Source organism: Macrobrachium nipponense, chromosome 28 (assembly GCF_015104395.2).
Source record: "Macrobrachium nipponense isolate FS-2020 chromosome 28, ASM1510439v2, whole genome shotgun sequence".
Classification (NCBI taxonomy): domain Eukaryota; kingdom Metazoa; phylum Arthropoda; class Malacostraca; order Decapoda; family Palaemonidae; genus Macrobrachium; species Macrobrachium nipponense.
Window position 1 is genome coordinate 51,931,787 of NC_087217.1, and position 16,805 is coordinate 51,948,591.

General features: G+C 38.5%; 1 protein-coding gene across 1 annotated transcript in view; it reads left to right on the forward strand.

Moving 5' to 3' along the window:
- Nucleotides 1-13,080, forward strand: part of LOC135201190 (uncharacterized) — a 53,030-nt gene extending 39,950 nt beyond the window's left edge. The window contains exons 7-9 of the mRNA XM_064230068.1: nucleotides 6,684-6,815; nucleotides 7,269-7,578; nucleotides 12,940-13,080. Of these exons, the coding sequence (XP_064086138.1) occupies nucleotides 6,684-6,815; nucleotides 7,269-7,578; nucleotides 12,940-13,080 (583 nt within the window). The remainder of the gene's footprint in view (nucleotides 1-6,683; nucleotides 6,816-7,268; nucleotides 7,579-12,939) is intronic.
- Nucleotides 13,081-16,805: the final 3,725 nt, after the last annotated feature.

Genomic DNA, 16,805 nt, shown 5'->3' on the forward strand with positions numbered 1-16,805 from the left:
GGCTTACTGGTGCGAAACAGTGAGAGAGAGAGAGAGAGAGAGAGAGAGAGAGAGAGAGAGAGAGAACGTCGGAAGAGTAGAAGGCACGTACGAAAAATAGACTACCTGACCTTCTGAAATTGACTCATAAAATTGCATGGATGAAAGTCCGGGGTCTTTTATTGCTAATTAAGCCGGTGGGGAAAAAGCCTTAGCAGTGAAGCCCACTGATGGTGCTCTTCTTTTTTCATCCTACTTCTTCTGTTTTAAAAAGGAGCTATCGTAATCTCGAGAGAGAGAGGAGAGAGAGAGAGAGAGAGAGAGGGAATAAAAAGCTAATGGAATCACAATGAGTCATTTTTGGTGGATGGTGGAGGGGCGGGTGGAGGGGGGTGGAGGTGGGGTTCAATTTTGGGGTGTATGGAGGTGGGGGTAGGAGGAAGATCTATGGGAATAAGGAAGAGATATAAAAAGGGCGATTACAGGGATGGATGAAGGTGAAATCGGCTACTGGTTAGTAAACTCATTATTTATCATTGTCTTCTCATTGTGGGCCACCTGTGATTACTTTTGATGTGCATTTTAATGCTGTTTCTATTAAGTGGATTATTAGAGTATAAAGAGTACATACAGATAATGGAAGTGATATGACTTTGATGATTTTTTTTCTTGTACTTTATAAAAGCTTGTGTTTTATAAATCCGGTCGTTACGTTAGATTGTTCGAAAATATCGCGTTATTGATAATTCGTATTGTAACAGTGGGAGATACGGGTTGCATAAATTTTTCATTATACAATAACCACAATATAAACTTCAATTTCATTTTATCCGTACGAAGGATATTGGGTCACCTAAAATAGAAATATAAATTTGACCCTTCCCTATCTCAGTATAAATTTCACAATGAATTCAAAGTGAAATAAATTTTTCATCTTCAAGTGTGGAGAGTATTGTTATAATTGTGTTCTAATTGTAATAGTAACGTTAAACGACACCGAAAATAATTACTAACCCCTCTATTCCCACCCCCCATCCCCCATGTTTACTTTAACCTTTCTCTCTCTCTCTCTCTCTCTCTCTCTCTCTCTCTCTCTCTCTCTCTCTCTCTCTCTCTCTCATGTGATTTAATGTGTGGATGTTACGAATGAATGTGAGCAAAAGACTTCATTTACAATTGTTTATTTTCTATCAAATTTCTTTTTTTTAGGTTAATGACCTTTGATGGTGTGATATCACGTAATTTATATTTAGATCAATCAATCATTCTTGATTAATACTTTTAAATGGTATGCTGATAGCTGCCAAGATTTATAGAATTTTCTCGTGGGCATGGCCGAGTCTGTTTAAATTCATGACGGGAATTAGTTTTATGTATATATATATATATATATATATATATATATATATATATATATAAATATATTATATATATATATATATATATATATATATATATATTTATATATATATATATATATATATATATATATATATATATATATATATATATGTATATATATATCAGAATACGTGTCATAAAGTACCTTTCAAGTGAGGGTTGTCATTCGCTTTCTTAAAATGTCATAAACTATTTGTTGTTATAAATATTTGCCATCTAGAAAGTAATATGATATAACCTTCTAACTTGTTTCCTGGAATTGTAAACGTAACTAGTCTGCTTTTGCTAGTTTTTTTTACATCATCGTCCTTATTCTCTCTCTCTCTCTCTCTCTCTCTCTCTCTCTCTCTCTCTCTCTCTCTCTCTCTCTCTTCTTATATTCAGTTTTGCCCTTTTTCTGGTCATTATTCCCCTGAATTCCCTGACCTAATAATATTATTAGTCTTCCTCCATCTATTCCTCTTCGAATTACTGTCACAGCCTCTATATATATCCTCCTTTTCCCTTCCTATTACTTCCTCGCCCCTTTCTAACATTCCCCCTTTCTCTGCTTCCTCCTCCTCCTCCTCTCGTAAGTAGCCATCTTGCTTGGTGAGTCGTACCCGCGTGAAGTCAGATTAATCAACAGATATCACAAGTTTAACATACGACTAGAATTTGAGAAATATCTAGAAGTGTTCGTGAACTATCGGTGATAAGATTAGTGTGAAAATAGTAGGATAAGCGTCTTCTAAGTTAGTTTATCAAGTGTAATACTATAAATCAGAACAAGATGGCAGTAAGTTCCAACTGCGGGAAGAGGTGGCGTAATTTGGCGTGTCTAGCAGATTCGCAATACGATGAGGTAGCAGGAAGGGAACTGGCATTTCTCATCTATGAAATCAGCAACAGTCCTAACCAAAAAAGATACAAAAAGCATTACATAGATATATTAGAAGGATATAATCCTTCAAACTGGAACAAATCTAATGAAAATATCTTGAAAATAATTGAAGAAGTTCCAAATAAAATCCAAGTGGTCAAGAGACTCATAAAGAAAATATACATAAACCAACATATTCCGACAAAGAAAATGAATAAGGTGAATCTTGTGAATATCCTAATTGATGCATTAGGAAAAAGAATGCCAAAAGCATGCAAAACTGTGTAAGGTTTGGTATAGCATAGTCAATCCACAAAACCTAATCAGAAAATGTGCTGCATGCAACATTCCGACCCATCCACAGTGTGCTGAGGTAATACAAGATTTGAGAAAAGATACAAGAATTTTTTGTTCAACATGTCTATCATGGATAGACAATGTTATTAAATCAAGATTGAATGTACAAATAGTTGAGGATGAAGAAGAAGAGGAAGAGGAAGAAGAAGAAGAAAAAGAAGAAGAGGAAAACGGAAGAGAAGTAAACAAAAATGAAATGACAGAAAAAAATAAGGAAAACAAAGAACAAGATAAAAGTATGGATGCAGAGATACTCATTGATACTACATATGAGGCAATAAAGCAGCATACCTACGAAGAAATAAATTACGATATGACAACAGAAAAGCAAATCCCGAAGAGGCTCTACCCAGATCTATACAATGACGGGAAAGAGGAAAATATAGACAAGAAAGACAAAAATCTGCAACCTTTTGAAAAGAGGGAATTGCAGATTTGGAGAAAGATGTTACTACAAACATCCTAAGATATGTCAAAACTATGAAATATATGGTAAATGTGCATACTTAGATGGATATGGGGATGATTGCAGAGATCTGCATCCAAAATATGTAAAAACCTAAAAGAAGGAAAAGGATGTAAGTTCGACAAAAAATGCAAATATATGCCCCCTGTAGCCATGAATCATAATCAAATAAATAACCAACCAAGTAATAAAATCCAAAATAAGAAAGAAACAAATAAAGAGAGAAATCAAGAATATCAGGTAAAAGAGAAAAGCAAACCACCAATGAGATATGCAGAGGTGTCAGCAAAAAATTTCAAAGCATCAGCTCCGAAATTCTACTCAAGAGATAATAACTGTATTTATTATGCAAGAGGATATTGCAGAACGGAGAAAATTGCAGATTCAGACACAAAACGAATAATTATGATGAAGGAAGATCAAATATTATGGAAAGTTGGATTTTTTTAATGTCAGAATTTCTGGAAATGAAAAAAAGAACAACATACCAGAACAGAAAGAGACATGGGAAAATCCTTATTACTACCAGTATTAAATGAAGGAGAAAACACGCAAACCATCATAGTGATGAATGCGCAGGGTTTAGTTACGAGTAACTCAAAAAGAAAAATAGAGTACTTAGAAGAACTAACCAAAATGAAAAGAAAATAGATATAATGAATATAAGTGAAACCTGGTATTCCCAAGAGACTGGGAAGGATGATCAAATAAAAGGGTTCCAAACTTATAGATCAGATAGAAAAAATAGGAATCAAGGAGGAACCGCAATATATGGGAAAGACAAAAAACAAGGAAAAATATATGAGAAATATAGTAACTCAGAATGTGAACTAATAGCGGTAGAATTTGAATCTGAAAAATTGATGAACATAGTAATATATAGACCTCCTAATACTAAAGAGTTTGACTTAATAATTGAAAAATTGGATTGATATATGTAGAAATCAAAAGGACTGGAATATTCTACTATCTGGTGACTTCAACTTTCCTTTCGTAGAATGGAAAGAACGAATAGGAGATTGTGGTTGTACTTATACATATAAAAAAGAGAGTAATAGTAGTGCAGAAGATAAGAGGCAATTTGAAAAGCTATTAGATATGCTACTAGAATACAACATTCAACAAATAAATCACCTGCCAACAAGAAAGGAAAATACTTTAGACCTAGTATTTGTGAACGAGATGAATTAATGTTAAAGAATAATAGTTTATAATGCGAATATTTCAGACCATAATGTCATAGAATTAACAGTTCATTCCAAAGCAAGTGAAATAGAGATAAGCAAGAAATGAAAAAGTGGGAAGGATATGGAAAAATACAACTTCACAGTAAAAATATAAAATGGTCAGAAATTAATGAAGAATTAAACAAAGATTGGGATAACATTTTCGTAAGTGATGACATAAGGGTAAAATACGGAGATATTATATAATATTGGAGAAAATAGTGGAAAAATAAAAATAATACCGAAGAAGAAAAGTAAACATCATTCATGCATACCAAGAGACAGAAGGATCTTGTTCCAGAAAATCAGAAAGTGGAAAAAAGGTCTTGCAAAAGAAAAAAATGCATGGAAAGTTATAGAACTAAAAAGTAAGATAGAAAATGCAGAACAAAAAGATTATACAATCAAAAGAAAATGAAAAACGGGACTTGGAAGAAAAAACCCTATTAAATATCAAGCAAAACCCCAAGCTATTATACTCATATGCGAAGAAGATGAATAAAAGAAGAATAGAAATAGGCCCTCTGAGAATTGAAGGGAGATTAACGAATGAAAAAAAGGAAATTTGCAACATACTGGCAGAACGATATAGAGAGAATTCACCCCTAGAATAAAGTAAATGAAGATAATGATATAGAAGTTAAGGGATGAAAATAGTGAATATTTAGCTGACATAGATATTAATGAAGCTGATATTGTGCAGGCTATTAATGAAATTAAAACTGGAGCTGCTGCAGGGCCTGATGGAATTCCTGCTATTTTGTTAAAGAAAGTAGTTCATTCTATCGCAAAGCCCCTTGCAATATTATTAAGACAAAGTGTAGATACAGGCAAGATTTATGATGAGCACAAATTAGCATATATTACCCCTACTTTCAAAAGTGGATCAAGACTAGAGACCAAGTAATTATAGGCCTGTGAGTCTAACATCACATATTATGAAAGTGTATGAAAGGGTAATGAAGAAAAATATTATGAAACATTTAATAAAAAATAATTTGTTTAATAAAGGACAACATGGTTTCGTACCCGGAAAAAAGTACACAAACCCAACTGTTAGTCCACCGTGAGAACATATTCAAAAATATGAAAAGCGGAAATGAAACAGATGTGGTTTATTTAGACTTTGCAAAAGCTTTTGATAAAGTAGACCATAATATATTAGCGAAGAAAATTAGAAAACACAATATCGTGGATAAAGTAGGAAGATGGTTAAAAGAATTTTTACACAACAGAAAACAGATAGTTATTGCAAACGACGAGAAATCGGATGAAGTCAAGGTAATATCCGGTGTGCCGCAAGGTACGGTGTTAGCTGCAATACTGTTTGTTATTATGATTGAAGACATAGACAATAATGTGAAGGATTCGGTAGTGAGTAGTTTCGCAGATGACACAAGAATAAGTAGAGAAATTACTTGTGATGAAGATAGGAACGCTCTACAAAGAGACCTTAACAAAGTATATGATTGGGGCAGAGGTAAATAGGATGGTATTTAACTCTGATAAATTTGAATCAATTAAATATGGAGACAGAGAAAGAAAGCTATATGCATATAAGGGACCTAATAATGAGACCATCATCAAACAAGGAAGCAGTTAAAGACCTTGGTGTGATGATGAATAGGAACATGTTATGCAATGATCAATAGCAACTCTGTTGGCAAAATGTAAAGCAAAAATGGGAATGTTGTTACGGCACTTCAAAACAAGAAAAGCTGAACACATGATTATGCTTTATAAAACATATGTTCGTAGTCCACTTGAATATTGCAATATGATATGGTACCCACACTATCAAAAGGATATTGCACAAATAGAGAGTGTACAAAGGTCCTTTACAGCTAGAATAGAAGAAGTTAAGGACCTAGACTACTGGGAAAGACTACAATTCTTAAAATTATATAAGTTCTCGAAAGGAGGAGAAGAGAACGCTACATGATAATTCAGGCATGGAAACAGATAGAAGGAATAGCAGAAAATATCATGGAACTAAAAATATCAGAAAGAGCAAGCAGAGGTAGATTAATAGTGCCCAAAACTATACCAGGAAAAATAAGGAAAGCAGGAAAGCACACAGGACATTAATCCACTACGCACAGCATCGATATGCAGCGTCTATTCAATGCGTGCCTAGCTCATCTGAGGAATATATCAGGAGTGAGCGTAGATGTGTTTAAGAATAAGCTCGACAAATATCTAAACTGCATCCCAGACCATCCAAGATTGGAAGATGCAAAATATACCGGAAGATGTACTAGCAACTCTCTGGTAGACATTAGAGGTGCCTCACACTGAGGGACCTGGGGCAACCCGAACAAGATGTAAGGTCTGTAAGGTAAGGTAAGGTCTAACACTACTTCTCCCATTCCTCCTCATTTTACCACCACAGCTTCTGCGTATCCTCCTCTTCCCCACCTCCTACTTTTTCCCTTCTTATCTTCCCCTGGTTCTCTGCTTCATCCTCCTCCTCCTCCACCTTCTCATACTATTATTACTCCTCCTCTCATTCCTCCTCATATTGGTATCACTACCTCTACGCATCCTCCTCTTCACTTCCCCTTACTTTTTCCTGCCCTCTAACCTTCACCCTGGTTCTCTGCTTCTTCCTCCTCCTCCTCCTCGTACTATTATTACTCCTCCTCCTCATTTTCCTCCTCATACCTCTATGCATCCTACTCTTCCTTTCTTCCAACTTTTTCCTTTCTCTACTTCTCCCCTTTTCCCCTCTCAACTTTCCCTTTGTCCTTTGCCTCCTCTCCTCCTCCTCCTCCCACTCCTTCCTCTGTTCCTCCTCCTCCTCCTTCTCATATCACTACCAGAACTACCACAGCCTCTAGCATCCTGCTCTTCCCTTCTTCCAACTTTTTCCTTTTTCTACTTCTCCTTTGTCCGCTTCTTCCTCCTCCTCCTGCTCCCACTCCTTCCTCCTTTCCTACTCCTTTTCCTCCTCCTCCTCCTCCCACTCCTTCCTCAGTTCCTCCTCCTCCTTCTACTCCTATTCCTTCCTCTGTTCCTCCTCATCCTCTTCCTCCTCCTCCTCCTCACTACCACAACTACCACAGCCTCTATGCATCCTACTCTTCCCTTCTTCCAACTTTTTCCCTTCTCAACTTCCCCTTTGTCATCTGCCTCCTCCTCCTCCTCCTCCTCCTCCTTCTCCCACTCCTTCCTTAGTTCCTCCTCCTCCTTCTCCCACTCCTTCCTTAGTTCCTCCTCCTCCTCCTCCTTCTCCCACTCCTTCCTTAGTTCCTCCTCCTCCTCCTCCTTCTCCCACTCCTTCCTCAGTTCCTCCTCCTCCTCCTCCTACTCCTCCTCCTCCTTCTCCCACTCCTTCCTCAGTTCCTTCCCCTCCTCCTCCTTCTCCCACTCCTTCCTCACTTCCTCTTCCTCATCCTCCTCCTCCCCCCACTCCTTCCTCTGTTCCTCCTCATCCTCTTCTTCCTCCTCCTTCTCATATCACTACCACAACTACCGCAGCCTCTATGCATCCTACTTTTCCCTTCTTCCAACTTTTTCCCTTCTCAACTTCCCCTTTGTCCTTTGCCTCCTCCTCCTCCTTTTCCCACTCCTCCTTTTCCCACTCCTTCCTCTGTTCCCCCTTCTCCTCCCCCTCCCACTCCTTCCTCAGTTCCTCCTCCTCCTCCTCTTTCCCAAGAAACCCTCCCCCACCCCCCCCTCCCCGAAGAGGAGAGCAAGAGCAGCACCAGTGACACAGACCCCATTGGCCGACGCCTCAGAAGATAACAATATAGTAAAACAGGAATGAGGGCGGGTGTAAAGCGGGATCTCGGCCATTCCTCTTGTTTATCGTCCCTAAAGAGGCGGACTGGGAATGGGATACTGCTGGGGGCTCTCCAGGGCTCCGCCGCCGCTAGGTATTATGTTGCCAGGCCGATAGGAAAGGCTCTCGAGGGGTTAAGGCTCCTCTAAGGCAGAAGGCACTAAGGCGGAGGAGGAGAGGCGGTTTTGGGGTTGAGGAGGACTTTCCCCTTGTGCGTTTATGTGTGTGTCTGTGTGTATGTTTGCATATGTGTGTCTCTGTAGGTGGTTGTGGGTAGTGGAGTTGGTGGGTGGGTGTGGACCTGGTAGGTTGGGATCAGGACTATCCAGCCGGATGGGTGTGTGGGGTTTGAGGCAGTCGGGTTAGGAGTGGGGTGGGGGTGGTCTTCGACAAGTCCCCTCTGCTTTCCAGAAAGCGCTTGCGGCGAAGTGAATGGGCCGTGGAAGCCATCTTGCAAATAGCCGGATGTTGTTTCAATACTTGGCTTCGACATGAAGTGAATAAAACCTAAATAAAGGGGAATACACACATTGCGGAGTTCTTAACATGATTTCGACATCGCTGTGTTTGTTGTCTAAGTGCTTTAACTGTTTCTGATACGTCTCTGGATGTGCTTCTATGAATTTTCAGTTCAAAATTAACAGGAATGAAAGGAGAGTTAGTCCTAAGTGACATTTGCTTTGACTAACTTCATGTGCTGTGAATCCTCAGTTCAAATGTAGCAGAAGTAATCCTAAGTGACAAGTTCCTTAACTAGCTGGAAGTAATACTGCTCTATAAACTTTTACTTCATATTTAGCAGAACTGAAGTGGAAAGTAACTATATGCGGCATTTGCCTTAACCGACAGGATGTGCTTTTTTCGCATGTCCCATTCAAATTTAGCAGTAATTCTGAGTGACATATGCTTACACGATAACTGCATGCGCTTCTATGAAATTTCAGTGCAGATTTAGTAGAAATGAAGAGAGAAATCATCCTAAGAAACATCTGCCTTGACTGAAGAAAGTATCTGTTTGGAAATCCTCTTTAACGAAAGAACACAAAAGAGATATAGATAGAAGTTATACCTCACAGACCTTTACCAAATCAAAAACATCAACCCCAAGACACCTTGGATGTAAAAAAAAAAAAAAAAAAAAAAGTAACATCATCTGGAGACAAATCGCCGGTGAATATGTATATATATATATATATATATATATATATATATATATATATATATATATAATATATATTATAATATATATATATATATAATATATATATATATATATAGATAGATAGATAAGAATATATATATATATATATATATATATATATATATATATATATATATATATATATATATATATATATATATATGCCAGTTGCAAAAGCAACTTCACAGCAACAGCAGCAAGGAGAAAAAACGCAGCAATCAGGCACAGAGGAAACGAACGAGCATATCGACTTGAAGTATGGGCTTAGGAGTAATTATTTCCAGCGTTCATTAGCAGATAAAGACGTGTTATCGCCGAAACTTTACTACTTAGACGGTTCCCCGGGGATTAATTTGATTTCTGTGGGAATAGCGAGGAGGAGGAGCTTATCCATTAAGATTTTAATGACTCTCCCGCACTTTGGAGTTAGTGAAGTATCCTTAATGAGTGTCGAAGAAAGTGTGGGGAGAGAGAGAGAGAGAGAGAGAGAGAGAGAGAGAGAGAGAGAAAGGTGGACAGAGTGACACGTCAGTCTTCAAAAGTGTGAATAATAAAATGGAGTGACTGAAAAATGTCTAACTCATCACAAAGACTGGACAGAGAGAGAGAGAGAGAGAGAGAGAGAATAAAGTGACAAACAGAAAGGTAGACAGACAGAATGACACGTCAAGCTTCAAGAGTGTGAATTATAGAAAGGAAAAATTATTAACTCACTACAAAGAGTGGACAGACAGACAGACAGACAGACAGACAGACAGAGAGAGAGAGAGAGAGAGAGAGAGAGAGAGAGAGAAAGGTAGAACGACAAAAGGACAAGTCAAACTTCAAGACTGTGGATAATAAAAAGGAAAACTAAGAAAAAAGTTTAGCTAATCACGAAGACTGGACAGAGAGAGAGAGAGAGAGAGAGAGAGAGAGAGAGAGAGAGAAAATGGTAACAAAAATTGCTTCGAATTTCTGTGAACCTCCATTTAGTAATGTTTAAATTACACTTAGAAATCAACAAAATAAAAATAAAAAATCACCGCGTTTTCTACTTTGACGTCAATAAAGCAAAATGATATTCAAGCAAAAATCGACCACCAAAACTTGGATGGTGAATACCTTAAATAAGATTCCTATTTAAATATGCATATCTTTTATAAATATCTAAAAAGTGAACCATAAATAAAATGAACGGCGTTTTTCTGTTCGTAACACTTTTGAATTAATCAGTCTGTATAGGCATCTATTAATTAAGCTGTACGGTACTTGTGATGTGTGCTATTCTAATGAAAATATTAATAGGATTAACCAGAGAGAGAGAGAGAGAGAGAGAGAGAGGGGGGGGGGGTGGAATAAACCGGGAGACAGTGAGAAAGAGGAAGAACAAACCGAGAAAGATAAACAAGGAAACAGTTAGAGAGAGGAAGAATAAACAGAAAGAGAGAGAGAGAGAGAAGAGAGAGAGAGAGAGAGAGAGAATAAGCTGGGCAATAGAGAGGGGAGGACTAAGCATGGAGGGAGAGAGAAAGAGAGAGAGAATAAACAGGGAAACTGAGAGAGAGAGGAAGAATAAACAGGCAAAGAGAGAGAAAAGAAGAAGAATAATCTGAGAAGGAGAGAGAGGAGGAATAAACGTGGAGAGAGAGAGAGAAGAATAAACAGGCAAAGAGAGTGAGAGCGAGATAGAAAGCGAGAGAGAGAGAAAGAGAGAGAGAGAGAGAGAGAGAGAGCAGCGCAGAACCCGATAACAAATCACCCCTCACGGCGAACGCACAAATCACAGCTTCAACAATACATCATCGAAAAAGAGCATCTGGCAAAATCATTATAGGCCTAATGCCATTTACATCAGGTTTCAAATCATCGAATATCCGTTTTGCATAATGAGATCTCGACCATTCGGCCCCGTAACTGCATCAGAATTAGCTCCCCGGCGATTATTCAGGAGCCCATAAAACTAGCGATATTACTCCATAATTAACGCGAAAACCAACCCACGCAACCTTATTATCCAAACATATTAAGGCCGGCATCACCCATAACTACTTCAGAATTACCCCAAATTACCTTAATTGTTATATTCTCGTTTTTATCCCGCACATTCGTTGCGTTTTCTCACCCCTCGTCCAACTACGTTTTAGAAAATAAAAAAAGAAAAATCCTTTCCCCTCCTCCTTACGAAAAACCCTAAAGAATATACATCCCCCTTTTCTTCAAACCACAACCACTCCCCCACCGACAAATCCCCCCACCGGCACCCCCTCCCCACCCCAACCCCCTCTACAACAAGGCACGATGCAGCAACATTCGTAACTGCCGAAAATTATCTAGAATTAACCACACGGGCTCTTCTCTCTATATTCCTGTTATAAAAATTTCATGCATTGGAAGAGGGGTGGGGAAAGATGGAAGGGGAGATGGAGGGGGGAGGGATATGGAGGGGGTTAGGGGTCGGCATGGACTCGATAACCTCCAGAGTCGATATCTAACAGAACGCGCCCTTAACCAAAAGGTGCCAAGTAATATTGCTCATTTGAGGGTTTTTTGTCAATACAATGCAGCTTCAGAATTAGCACAGTTACCTGGGTGTACTTTTATGTCATGTAAGAATAATACAGTACTTGTTTATTAACAGTCCACTCCAGAAAATATTCATGAATCGTCTAAGAGAACCTGAGAACCTTAAGGTAATGTCTACTCATTATTCATCTGAGAAAATTTAAAAGATTCATATAACGAGACCTGCTTATAAGAGTATGCCAGATATGCTCAATTTAACCGCATCTAATCATTCATACACGAATCAAGCTAAGACAACCTGTTATGCACAAGAACGCAATGGGTCTTTAGATTACAAGCCGAAAGGTATACATAAAGCAAATCTCAGCATATACTCAGACTCAAGACTCATGAGTAAGAATATGCAAGCATATTCATTGCAGGCCGTCAGGCATCCATTACCGGCACGCATGATGTGGATTAGAGCTGCAGAAACAACAGCTAAATATCCGGCATAAAAACCCAAGTTATCGCCGAGAACCACGTTAACCTGCGTTATAAGTTCTATCTAATTATCTCACTATTATTAAATATTAACCATTAGAGACGCGTTGATCACCAGAAATTGCCCAGCTGGGAGTCTATAACCCCCCTTCAATTTCATCTGGCTTCTGAACCCCAAAACCTCGCGGCGCCTGGAACCCTCCCCCCACTCCTCTCTCTCTCTCTCTCTCTCTCTCTCTCTCTCTCTCTCTCACCCCAGAGGAACAACGAACTTCCGAGGACCCCAGTCCTCTCCCCCCATCCTACCACCCCCTCCCAACCCAGCCCCAAAATTTAGAGCTAAGAACGGTGTTAGCTCCCTGAAACCCCACTCAACCCCAGAGGAATTAAACCTCCGGTAGCCTCGCTCCTTCCTCCACCTCCTCTTCCTGCTCCACCTCCTCCTCCTCCTCCTCCTACCTCCACCCAACCCCAAAATCCAGCTAAAACTGCGCTGGACCCTTGCCTGTCCCTGAAACCCCAACTCACCCCAGAGTAACGAAACCTCCGTACCCTTGCTCATCCTCTCCTCCAATCCTCCGCCTCCTCCTCTCCTCTCCTGCTCCTCCTACCGAATCCCAACCCCAAAATCCAGCTAAAAAGGCACTGACTCCCTGAAACCCCACTCAACCCCAGAGGAACAAAACCTCCGGTACCCTTGCTCCTCCTTCTCCTCCCCATCCTCCTCCTCCTCCTCCTCCTCCTCCTCCTCCTCCTCCTCCTCCTCCTACCGCCTCCCAACCCCAAAATCCAGCTAAAAAGGCACTGACTCCCTGAAACCCCACTCAACCCCAGAGGAATGAAACCTCCGGTAACCTCGCTCCTCCTCCAGCTCCTCCTCCTGCTTCTCCTCCTCCTCCTACCGCCGCACAACCCCAAAATCCAGCTAAAACGGCGCTGGCTTCGCCTCATCAGAAGAAAATCCTTTCTAATAATAAGAATTCCGGCGATAATTACGTCCGGGCAGATATCATGCAAACAGCGGGCACAAAGCCGCCGAGTAACTGTCCTTCTCATTCCTTTGATAAGTCAGGTGTTTCGAGCTATCTAATTAGGGATCTATAAAGAATAATCCCGGCGTTAATGCTGACGTGCTAATGAGCACCTGGATGGTTCGATTACGCGAAACACGTAGCGAAGCCGCAGGAGAGAGAGAGAGAGAGAGAGAGAGAGAAGAGAGAGAGAGAGTGTGTGTGTGTCTCCGGATGGCGTCTTATGACTGAGACGAGGCAGTGGATATCATTCTCCTGGAGAGCATTCTTTGTAAAAATACGTATTTTGAAAGACTTTTTCTTTTTTTATGATAAATAAGTGTTCTGGAAGACGTTCTTTGGGTAAAACAAGCCTCCTGGAAGGTATGTTTATTAAAATAATTCTCCTGGTAGATATTGTTTTGGTAAAATAAGCCTCCTGAAAGACTTTTTTTTTTTGGTAAAATGAGTCTCCTGGAAGACGTCGTATGATTAGATAAGTCTCCTGGAAGACATCTTTTAGTAAAATAAGTCTCTGAGAGACTTTTTTGGTACAATGAGTCTCCAGGAAGAAGTATATTGGTTAAATAAGTCTCCTGGGAGATATTTTTTTGCTAAATAATTCTCCTGGAAGACATATTACTGGTCAAATAAGTCTCTCGAGAGATATTTTTTGGTAAAATGAATCTTCTGGAAAAAAAAACGTTTTGTAAAATAAGTGTTCTGGAAGACATTTGCTGGTAAAATAAATCTCCCGGAAGACATTTCTGATAAGATACGTGTAAATAAATTCTCCTGGAAGAAATATTTTAGTAAAATAAAATCTCCTGGAAGAAATTTACTGTTAAAATTAGTCCCCTGGAAAACTTTTTTTTAAACATTCCTAGGTAAAAAAAGTTTCCTGGAATATATACTTTTTGGCATAATAAGTCTCCTGGAAAACTTGGTAAGACAAGTTTCCTGAAAGAAATTTTTAGGTAAAATCATTCTTTTCGAAGACATATTTCGATGAAGATTCCTCGGGATTATATGAATTAGATTCCGAAGAAGTAGAACAAGGTCCTGAAAGCCGAGGATGATTATTTGGTTCAAGAAAGACTGAAGTCACGAGAGGGATTAACTTGATTAATTAAAGGTTGTTTTGGGATTACGTGAGTTAAATCAAAAGTGTTAAAAAGAAATGATAATGATAGGGTTGCCAAAGCTGATGGTGATTAGGCATTTCGAGTGACGAAAGTCGAGCAGAATGAAACGAGAAGGCAAGTTCATATGTTGCAAAAAAATTGAAAAGAGGGACTTGATAAGTTAGGAAAGTTTCATTTAACTAAAAGTCTAGGAAGAAGAGGAAAGTGTTCCTTTTACGTGGAGAACATAAGCAATTCTATCTGGAGGATATATATATATATATATATATATATATATATATATATATATATATATATATATATATATATATATATATATATATATATATATATATATATATATATATATATATATATATTATTATATATATATATATATATATATATATATATATATATATATATATATATATATATATATATATATATATATATGTATGTATATATATATAATGAATGCAATTTAACGCAGGACTCTGAATTGACTGAAGAATATTTAAACTTGGAGAAGGATTTTGAAGCTGGAAATCTGAAGTTAAAAAATGATGGTTCTTTACACGGGTCGGGGGGTGGGGGGTGTGGTCAATCCCCTCAATGAGACGCAGGTGTACATTTGCATGTTTGTAAAATTTTTCAGCTTTTGAGAAATGCTTAAAAATATTTCTAAAAAGTACTTAAACTTAAAGAAAGATCGATAGTGTTATTCTGGAAATGAAGAAATGCAATCTCCATACAATGTTTGAAAAATGAGTAAAAATGAGTAGAAATGAGTTTCCCTACCTTAAAAAGTAACAGAACTCTATAGAACGTAGTACATGTTTATGAGATATATATATAATAGAAATTCATATATCCAGTTCCAAAACTCCCATTTTTTTTTTAGAATTTAAACAAAAATGAAAAATATTATGCATAAAAAACAGAACGCCTTTTTAAACAACAAGCGAATTTTCAAAAGCAATTTGAGATGCCTTTGAAAAACATACTGATCATACAAAAGTTAAAAATTGTTACGAAAAAAAAACATTATCATCTTACTTAATTCTGGAAGTAATAACGATATCAATGAATTTCGATTCATTGAACTTATCAAAGATAAATACGTTTTTTATTTTTTTTTTTATTTATCTTTTTTTTTCAGCTGACACTAAATATCCGCAGCGGAAATCCCTGAAGTGTTTATCTTGCTTCTGATTGGCCGATGCATTTAAATTGCCATCTCTGGCGGGCGGTGAGTAGCACAAGCTTCCGCCAATCACGATCACCTTAAGTGATATTGGTTGCGGATTCTTACCTACAGCCCCCACCCCCACCCTCATCCCCCCAAAAATAGGAAATAAATAAAACAGATAAACAAATAAGACAACCAATAAACAAATATAAATACAAACGTCTGAGTGAGGAGGACTCGGTAGTTTCAGAGAAAGGTTTGTTGAGAGAAGTAAATCCTTTTTCAGTACGAACATAATCAATCATTCCCAACTGTCACAGCTGTGCTAGAAATACGGCAGATACGACAGTGCAATGGACAGAAATTTCATAATGTTTTCAATTCAGGATACGAAGTAGCTTTGGGTCAGCAACACTCACCAAGATATTATTTTCCTTACTTCTGTCCTATTTGATTGTCAGGAGGGATCACTCTGAGATTTTCATTAAAAGTTTTTTCTTTCCTTTACTTCCTTTTGTTAAAAGAGGATAAAGGAAGCCTATAAGACGAAACGGAAAGCTGAATCGCTATATATTGCAACATTATTATTATTAGTTTTTTTTTTTTTTTTTGGCTCTATCACAGTCCTCCAATTCGACTGGGTGGTATTTATAGTGTGGGGTTCCGGGTTGCATCCTGCCTCCTTAGGAGTCCATCACTTTTCTTACAATGTGCGCCGTTTCTAGGATCACACTCTTCTGCATGAGTCCTGGAGCTACTTCAGCCTCTAGTTTTTCTAGCTTCTCTTGTCCATTTCTTCCTTTGGCTTGCTTCTGTAGCTCCAATCTCAAGCTGTTGGTTACTGTCGTTGTGGTGGTCAGTTGCTGGATAACGACCTCCAAGTACCTGACCGTTATCCCCTTCAATTGGGTTGAATACCTGGCTGCCGGACGAAGCTCCTCTGTTGCCAGAGGTTCCATTTACGTCGTTGTCGTTTATTCCTTCATTTCTTAACATCATTGCTGAGTTTTGCTATTTAACCCATAGCTGGACCCTACCCCAGCAGGGATAGGTACTCATTTACAGCTGAGTAGACTGAGGAAATTATGGTAAAGATCCTCTCCCAAGGAATCAACGCCGAGGAGAGCGGTCACCCATCCAACGACTGACCAGCCCCAATGTTGCTTAACCAGTCCATTGACGACCTAACCCACTCTGCCACGGCGCCACATATTA